General features: G+C 43.9%; 1 protein-coding gene across 2 annotated transcripts; it reads right to left on the bottom strand.

The window, feature by feature from the left end:
• Nucleotides 1-332: 332 nt before the first annotated feature.
• Nucleotides 333-8,019, bottom strand: DSEL (dermatan sulfate epimerase like). Of its 2 annotated transcripts, none has more exons than XM_025166049.2 (2): nucleotides 6,923-8,019; nucleotides 333-6,154 (listed from the first exon to the last, which is right to left on the bottom strand). In XM_025166049.2, exon 2 carries the CDS (start codon nucleotides 5,273-5,275, stop codon nucleotides 1,619-1,621), a length of 3,657 nt encoding a protein of 1,218 aa, XP_025021817.1. In that variant the 5' UTR covers nucleotides 5,276-6,154; nucleotides 6,923-8,019; the 3' UTR covers nucleotides 333-1,618. The 2 variants fall into 2 exon arrangements, with proteins under 2 accessions (XP_025021817.1, XP_007427280.1); XM_007427218.4 differs by having other exon boundaries at nucleotides 333-6,151.
• Between the last annotated feature and the right edge of the window lie 1,581 nt (nucleotides 8,020-9,600).

Here is a 9,600-nt window from a genome sequence, read left to right as displayed (position 1 = left end):
TTAAATAATAGGGATAAAGCAACCTTTAGTAATTAGAAAAATCAAGCCATTGGCCTAGTGGCCAAATGTTATCTTGGCTGAAGAAATCTGACTTTTTTTTTTTTCTTTTTACATTCTGAGAAGAGCCATGGTGTGACAGATCCCACTATCCTATTACAGGGTTCCTCAACCTTGGTGACTTGAAGATGTGTGGACTACAACTCCCAGAATTTGCTGGCTGGGGAATTCTGGGAGCTGTAGTCCACACATCTTCAAGTCACCAAGGTTGAGGAACCCTGCCCTATTAGCCATATTGTTCATTTAAAAGCAAATAAATAAATGCCAGTGAAGAGAAATCCAGCTTTCACAAGAAAATTTTCTATAGGACCCCTGGAGGCAGAACTGAATTCAAATTCTGCCACCTGTAAACTTCAACCATTCAAACTCCTCTCCTGAGAAACCTTGCTGAAATTCTGCCATAGAGAAGGAATAGATTGCAGCAACAGAAAGTTAAAAGAAGTTGTAGAGGCATATAAAAATTTGGGGCAGAAATTTTCAGGTATGCATGCATTGAAGATTTTCTTGGTCCTGCGCTGCATGTACGAGCAGATGGAGGTAATACAGATCTCTGCTGCATGTTCAAAACTGTTTTTCAGATTTTTTTCCTACGCTCCCATCCTAGTTCTACAACAGAAATGTCTGACCATATGCATTCTTGGTAGGCCAATAACAAGCCTCAACTTAAAGGCACTAGCAGTCTTTGTAACCAAGAAGTAGACTCTAATACTTAAAAAAAAAAAAACACCAGATATCAGAGTTGTTAGGATTTATCATTATGCCACATCATCATTTTTAATCACAGAATGATTACATCAACCCGAAATAAACCCTGCTGACCTCCTAAATTCCAAACCCCGGATAGGGAGACATGCATTTAAGAAACGTCATTTTCTTTCCATGTCAGCTTGTGGTTTTTGGGATCTTTACTAAGGCTGCCAACAGGACCACAGACACTTTGCCAAGTGATGTGTGTGGGTGTGCGTGTATCTCTGCATCATCCAATTGTTCCAGTTACGTCTGGCAACCGTAGAACGCAGCTTTCACTGGCTGGTTATGTTGAGTTTACAGCTTCTCAGCACCACTGGCGTGGTTAAGGACAGGCATAGCAGGCCAGTAAATCTAGCCCAAGGGAGACAATATTTGCCAAATGTGAAGTCTGTTTGGTGATAAAAGGAGTTGATCAGAGAAAACTAAGGCTGAGTTTTGCCTCCTCCCCACCAAATAACTAGCAGATGGTAGCAACATTTGGCATCTCTCCTGCTTAGCTAGGATTCATATTGATATCCTAGAAATGAAATGAAAGCTCTTGTATCCTATTACCGCTCCCCTGAGCTATCTAGTACCCATCTGGAACAGAAAGTAAAGATTCACACAGCTTTATTTTCAAAGGCAACAAAAGGAAACAGGACATTTTGTTTAAAGGGGGAGGCAAGGTTGGGTGAAAACATACTAGAGCAAGTATTTTGTTTCATTTAAAATAATCTCTTTCTGCAAGTGTCACAGACTATACATACAATTTTACAAGAATAAACCAGATTCTTATCTACAAATTGTAGAGCCCAGAGATCCTTAGTGCAAACTATTGCTGGCCTGCAGCTTTTAAATCAGTAAACTTTGGATACCCTAAATGGTCCATTAAAGTCGAACAGATATCCTCAATCTGCTTAATTTCCTCTGGAGGCATATTGTGCTGCCAAGCATGGATGCCCGCTGGAGAGATTTCTCCTTCATAAGGAAGATAGAAAAGACTGGTGGATGTAGCAAATAGTATTTGGTTTAAGCTGGCCGGGGCCAGAGGCATGCCAAGGAAATCATAGACGGCTTCAGCCATCTTCTGGGGAGAGTTGACAATATCTTCAAATTTGAGCAGCTGATAGTTTGCTGGCAGCAAACCCCTGTTGACCCTCAGGGCAGCTGCCGTGTTGGCCAGCCACAAATGGGACATCACAGAGACAGCGTTTGAATTGGAAGCTGAGAGCTTCTCTCTCAGAGCTTCGTATTCAAAGGCATAGCCTGAATTTAAACCACATTTTTCTTCACGACTGTCTCCTTTAAACAGCATAGTCAGGTGCTGTGGCACCTTCCTCAAAGAGTAAAGGCTAGGCTGGTTTTTGTACAGCATCGAGTAGATCCAGGCACGCGGGTCTCGAACCACATAAAGAGCTCTCAGGGAAGGGCCGATGACTTCCTGAAGAAAAGGCAGCTTTATTGTCCAGCTTCCACTACTCAGACTAAGGACGGGGCGTGCGTTTGGATAAAAGGCAAGGTGTTGCCTTAATTCCCGAATGTATTCAGCCTCTTTGTCTGAAATTCGCAGGCGGTTTCTTTGCTCTACAATGGACTCTCTCTTCCTCGGCCGCCTCCTTCTATCTCTACTGGTGGAAGAACGCTGCCCCAACTTACTTCTGCTGGTTTCATGCAAATGGATATTTTGTAAATGAAGCTTTGTGTCTTTTACTAAGGAATGCAGCCAGCCCTGGAGGATCCGGAAACGGCCACTCTGAACATCCGAAGCTTTCCATTCACAGGCATCGACAAATGAGTCAACGTCAAACTCAGTTTCAGGGATATCAAGGTAACCCGTTGGGATCTTGATATAGACAAAGTCACTACTGTTGAAAAAGAGCTGCTTCAAAATTTCTGCACCTGAACTGGGAAGTGAAGTGATGATAACATCAGGCAAACTCCCAGGATGTCCTTGGTCCTCCCTTTCACTCACTTCCATATTTGTCATGCTGCTAGTCCACTTTGCACAGATCAGCTGAGTGCAGGAGCTCCACACATCTACAAGTTCAATAAACCACAAGGTAATCACCAGGATTAAGATCCAGCGCAAAAGCTTACCAAAGGAAATGTAAAACCGCCACTGAAAGGCCAATATGGCCAAGCTAATCCCCAAAACCAATCCTGCTATAACATTCACTTTAAAGCCAAAGGGGAAAACAGGTCTGTGAACAAGTCCCTGCTTTTCTATCATTTTAGTGCCCAGGCCAAACCTCATAACCTTTCCTGGAGTGGTTACTGTGGCATAGCCACCAAAACCTAAATAACGGAACCTTGTCCACAGATTAAGATACTCTGTTACAACAGAGTAGATTATTTCTGTGTTATTGACATTCAGAGAAATCCGATACCCTGACTGGGTATCATCGATAAACCTACAGCTAGAAATGTTGACGTAAGGCCCATAGAACACATAGGCAATTCTTGCAATATTACTTTTTGTAGAGAAAGTGACATTTACAAACTGAGTCCATCTCTTTTTGAACTCAGCAGCTTGCTCAGCCTCTTGTATCCTAGCAACAGGGCTACTTCCACGATGGTCAAACCAAAACATTTTATAGTGAGCATCCCAGACGTCCATCATGGCTCCATTGTATTTGTTCATAAATTTGTACGGGACATACTTAAAGTCAATGTCAAGATTATGAAAGAAGGCACTGATGGCGTCGATAGGAGAGTCCTCCTCCTTTTCCACATGGTCCACTACAAGTAAAGTCTGAGGGTTTAGCAGAAGCAATGAGCGGTACACACTTTTCAGCTTCATGGCTGATGAATATGCAGAAGCTGCCTCACCACTCACAAACATCATCTCCTCATGCTGAGAGGAGGTGATAATCTCACCAGATGCATCCCCAACTTCGTCTCCTGTCCACTTAAGCCACTGCATGCATTCCCCAAGCTGACCTTCCCAAGGCTGATTACACTGACTTGTTGGGGATGGAGCAAATACTAAAACATTGTTCAAGTGGCTAAGCTTTGGTCCATAAAGGGCCTCTGAAACAAACACCTGCCCATTCGGAGCAAAAGTAAAAGAGTTTTGATCAGGATGTTCGTGGCCCGGATTGAAGCTTCTCCAGCCATCAATCCAGGAATATGGCTGAAAATGAACTATATCATAGACAGCACGGCCACCCAGCTTTCCAGATTTAAAGGAAACAAAGGTATTTGTCTGAGTATTTGGTAACCCCCCTCCATATGTAACCACCCCCCAGTTTGGAAACACATGCATTTTAGCCTTGCCATAGTCAGGTGGAGGGTGGGGGGTTAACCTGGGGTCATACCATATGTACTCTGTATGAAGGGTGCTCCACCGCTGGGCAGTGGATGGTACCATTGGGCCATCTTTGGGCCGGTGCTTTCTAATTTGCTGTGCAAGCCAATTGCCTACTCCATTCTTCAGGACAAACCTATCTAAGAAAACCAGCTGGCTTTCCGGGCCATAAAACCAATTATAATTGGAATCAGCTATGCCCACAGTTCTCTGAAAGCCTGGCAAAAGGGTGGCATAATAAAACCAAAAATGCATCTTGAGCCAGTGGTTTTCAAGATTGTTAATCCCAAAGTGGCGCTGGGCCAGAAAAATGTACTGGGTGATGGATTTGGCTGTGTAGCTACCATAAGCCACACCTTCATCCAAGGAACCATCAACAATATGATTTAGCAGAAACATAGTTTTTTCCATCACATCTATTACAGTATGCTTCCAGGCATTTGCTTGGGACTCAATGCCTCCTCCAGTGACCAGGGCCCCAATGAGCAATGCCAACATATTTGTGGCTTGGTGGTTGTGAAGAAGTTGCTTGCCCCAAGAGCGGACTTTGGAATACTCAAACATTTCCTCGGTCACAGCCCATATCTTGGCAGAGTATTTTTGCCTTCTAACATCATCCAATGAAGCATATAAAAAATCAAAAGCAGTGGCAAAGCCAGTTAAAGAATGCCCAAGAGGAACTTCATCACCTGGGGCATTCTCCACCAGCCAGTTTTTGTATCCTGCCATTCTGTCCATATATTCAACAACGAAATCAAAGGCAGCTTTATCTTCAGGGCACAGGAGACAATAAAAGGCTAGGGGAGGCAAATTGTTTCCATATATCTCATTCCACTTGGCAGCAAAATCAGCATGCTTGGGAGGAGGTAGATAGTAGGAGGGATTGGACAGCATCATAGATACCGCACTCCGGATTGCTCTAAACAGGTGGAGATGGCTGGCGTGGGACTTCTGTCTCAGAGCTGGGATCTCTTCAGCACTGAAATATAAATTTGGATACAGAACTGTTTTCTTCATCTTTTGATTTGCCCCCAAACCTTCCAGCCTCTGCTTCTCGTACTGATCCACATCATCTGTAAAAGTCACCCAGTCGGAGTAATTGCTTACAGATTCTTCAAAAGTGGAGACTGCCAACATCACTAATGCTAGAAATATGGAATGTCCTGTAAACATTAGAGCCATGATCCATTAGGCAGTTTCCTCACTACGGGTATGCACCTCCTTGGGGGCGGGGGGGGAATGTTCAAATTTCAAGCATGAGTCAACCTACCAATGGGGAAATATGCTTGGAAGTACTTTACTGTACATAGGAAGAGGAGAACTTTCACTGTACAAGGTACACACAGTTCTTGGCTGACAAGTTCTTTAGGCACAGCTCTGGAAAATGTTGAATTGCAAGTACACTGATAGACATTGTATGGCTATACAGGAAAGGCTAAAGAGAATGTCACGTCTCACTAATGTCTACGTACGCTAGATACATTTGATCTCAAAAGGATACTGTATGTTTAGCAACCCATAAAGTGCAGAGGGAAAAATCACATCCACCTCATTCCTTTGTGAATAATGGAACTCTTCTTCTTTAAAAAATATATTCAGTTATTCATGCCATTGAAAAACAAAGCAAGAACATTACATATATCAAAAATTAGGAAACAAATGTAGTTTTGTAGAGAAGGTACCATACAGTGAATGAATGCCTTCATTCCCATACTCTCATGTGGCATGAAAACATTCACATGTTACTTTTTGTGGGTAGAAAGGTTTAGCAAAATACTTTTGCCATCCAGAATTCTAGCAGCTCCAAAATTTAAGCAACGAAAACTTTGTTTGATCTGAACTTCATGGAAGAGGTTGGTGATTGTAATGCTTCGTTTCATGACTGCCATGTTCTCATCCTTCTGTGCAACTAGCTCCCTTTTTGAAGTTTTCTATCATCTTTAGGTCCCCATCACAAAACAAATTTTAAGAATGTACATAAAATAGGATACACCAATCACTTTTGTTTCCACCGATAGTTGCTTCTGTAGTCTTCTTTGTTTTGTAGGATGAACTTCTCTGCTTTAAAAAGGAAAAAAAATACATCATTAAAACTGAACCGATATCAATATGATATTTTTAAAAAATGAAGGCATGGTGGCATTTTATTTTGATCAAATTAGTAGCCGAAATAAATAAGGCGAGCTCCCTGAGTTTTCACTTCTAAGGCTTCCTTTTTAATACATTTCCTTCAAGACGCTCAAGCATTTAGAATAAGTTGGAAACTTCTCCATGAATGAATCAATTCTCCATGAATGAACCAATTACAGTGTTTTATTGGTTAAGGGTCAGAGCCATTCAGAAGCACTATCAGGAATGTCTCTTCTCAGTTACTTCTATTTCCTTCTTTCCTTGTCAACTGATGCAGTAACCCAAGTTTGAGAGGTAAACTAAACCCTGACTTTGTGCTTTAGAAGCATTTCGACTCCCCACCCAGATAAGCTTATAAGCAATTTATTCCCTTTGCACCTAACAACTATAATGATATATCCTGACTGGCCATCTCCTCCCCCCCCCACCCCCACCCCCACCCCCCCTTCACCTGTGGCCGGCCAAGTGGCAAGTCACCAGAGGGCGCTAGGAGCTAATTAACCAGACCCAATGTCTCCGGGCTGGAACACTTAGAACAAGTTTTCTTTGCCAACAGATGGAAATACTTAAAAGTCATCGTCAGTGGGAGGCCAGGCAGGAAATTCTTGTTAATGATAATGGTAATTATTATAAAATAACGATAATGCTAAGAGGTCCCCCCTTAACACTCTTTAAAAAGTTTCAAAGCCACCGCCTTACCTCAAGCAGTCTGCCCCCGAGGGCGGAGGACAGAATACCGGAGGGAACCGAAAACAGAAGAAATATCCGGGGGCCACACAGCCTTTTTTGGTTTTCCTTTCCGCGGGTCTCCCGCTCAGCGCTTTCTTCCGATTTTGCGCTCCCCCGCTGAATCAGAGAGCAGCCCACCGCCCTTCGGCTCCCTGCAAACTGTCCCGAAGCCTGGCTTGCGTAGGCACGTGATCGATCCGCGTCGCTTCGCTTTTCCAGGACCAAGAAAAGAGTCGGATCCTGGCAAAGACAGTCCGAAGTAGCCGAGTGGCCTCAAAAGGCGGAGAAGCCGCGCAGGAGCGTTGAAGCGAAAAAGTGCAGGTGATGCCGAGGAAGAAATGACTTTTTATCTTCCCCTCTCCCACGAAGCGGGTGGGAAAAATCCCACACCCGGCTAATCATTCAGAGTTTGATGCCAAATCGACTCCGGCAAAGAACGCGACTTTTTCCGCAGAGGCGAGCCCGGCAAAGCTGCTGTGGCCGCCGCCGCAGCTCCGGCTTCTGCCTGAAGTGACGGGGTTTCCTCCGGCCGAGCCTTAGCCATGGTCCTCCCGCTGTCTGACTGTCAATCTGTCTGCCTCCGCTTCAGCGAGCAGCTCGGCCGCTGCGGTTGGCGGGTCGAAAGCTACAGCGGCCAGCGCCGGGGAGAATCGAGCGGCAAAGCGCTGCCTGGAGCCGGGCGGAGTCAAGGCGGGTCTGGCGGCGGTCGCTGCCCTCGCCAGCAGCAGCTGCTCGTTCCCAGCGCCTCTTTGCAACGCCCGCCCGGTACCGAGCATGTGCGAAAGCGGCGGCTCTTCCCTCCCCCCTGACTACACCTGATCTTTGCGAGAGGGCGAGAAGCCAGGGGGACGGGGACGGGGACGGGGCTTGGTTGAGGAGCGACCCAGGCGGAAGGAGCAGCGGCGGAGAAAGGCGAGGGAAGTGTGGATAGAATGGGAAAATGCTCTACGAGAATACAGATGAACGCTCTTGAAACGTGCCGAGGCTGAACAAGTGGGTGGGATTCTATGAAGAAAGTAAAAGTCAGCACTCTGTGGATTCTCAGGGATCAGGAGATTTTTTTTTAGCATAGGATCCCTGGGGAACCACAGGTTTAAAAGAGATGACATCTATCAGCTCAACATGAGCCAATTCAAGCAAAGATCTGAGGCTTTTTGGCACCACCATGTCATAAGATCCTGGATATGAACCAAAGATGCAAAAAAAAAAAAAAAAAAAGTGGATCTGACCCATAGACCCACCATCCTAGTTTTTATATGGGACCCAGTTGAAATCACAGATCACCTGCCTGCGTAGAAAGAGCCATCACAATCATGAGTCATCAGGAACCTTATGGCTGGATCCCTCAGCATTCCATTTTGTCATCCCCTCCCCTCCCCTCCCCAACCCCCATTTTAATATCCACAAGAAATTCTTCTGCTGGGCATAGTCATCTGGAAGTATTGATTAGACTGCTGCCCTTGCATGCTTGATACAAAGTTAAGTTCCACTTCTCCATATTCCAAACCCAGTAATGTGACGGAAGCCCTAAACAATGACAAATGTGCCACCCCAGGTTCCTGATGCTATTTTTCCTCAAAAATCTGTACTTAATATAATATTGTTGTGATGGGGTTTTTGGACAATCCTATTTTTCACCAAATTCAGTGTGTTGCAAAGTTGTGACATTTGTGGGACAGTGCAACAGGAAACCCTAACTAGAAAGATCAAGTCCCAGATTTTCTAACAGCGTTTTGGAACTGGTTTGGAAATTGTCTAGACTGAATTGGCTGGGAAGATAAGCTGCTGTGAAATTGACTAGAGAATCAACACTCTCTTAGGATAAATTAATGGGATGTAACTTGCATCTATACCTACTCATAAATGGATTTTGCTATAATAATCCAGACCTAAGTTGCAGAAACTTTTAAAAATAAATTGCTAACATTGAATGCAGAATAGTGGCATGATGCATTAATGCATCCTTGTTATTGGACAATATAAAAGTACAATTAAAATATAAGGATTTAAATAACCATTGAAATAGGGTCCTCCCCTCCCCCCAGGTTTCTATTAGGGCCACACAGTTGAAGAGTTGAAAGTTGTCTCATGCCTACTTTTCCCTGAGGAAGACTGAAAATCTCATCCAAGACCAGCTGTGTACTGTTATTGTGATCATCAGGTACCTGGCTAACAAAACTTCCATCGTTTCTACTGTCAAGTTTGTTTACTTTTTATCTACTCCAAAAAGGTTCTACATCTGGACTCCTTGTATATTTCATGTATAGTTTCAGACTGATCCAATGTCAAATAGTGAAAGTCCATATATTAGCACTAGATCCACAGTTTTGTTTCATAGAAGTCCCCCCCCCCCTCATAATCAAATCTATTATTAATGAATGAAATGTATGTTACAGTCAAAAAACCACAATGGATCTGCCATTGTAATGACTGATTCTATGCAGATGCTTTACCCAGACATGATTCCAAAGAAATGGGTCTGAGGAACCCACAGCAGAAACTAGGTTTTTTGTTTCTTTGTTTCTTTGTTTTGCTTTTTAATTGTGCTTGGAGGAATGCTGCTTCTAAACTTGGAGGGCTGACTCTTGCCTAATAGGAACTAATCAAGCTGTGATTGATGTAGTAAGCTAGTCCCATTTCAAAGCCAT

Source organism: Python bivittatus, unplaced genomic scaffold, assembly GCF_059951505.1.
Source record: "Python bivittatus isolate LINGU-HERP-01145 unplaced genomic scaffold, Pbiv_v1 ctg000840_np1212, whole genome shotgun sequence".
NCBI lineage: Eukaryota > Metazoa > Chordata > Lepidosauria > Squamata > Pythonidae > Python > Python bivittatus.
Note: the sequence above shows the minus strand (reverse complement) of the source record. Positions and strands in the feature narration are given on the sequence as shown.

Coding starts and splice junctions, on each gene's coding strand:
- DSEL (XM_025166049.2), bottom strand. CDS start 5,275: ATGGCTCTAATGTTTACAGGACATTCCATATTTCTAGCATTAGTGATG.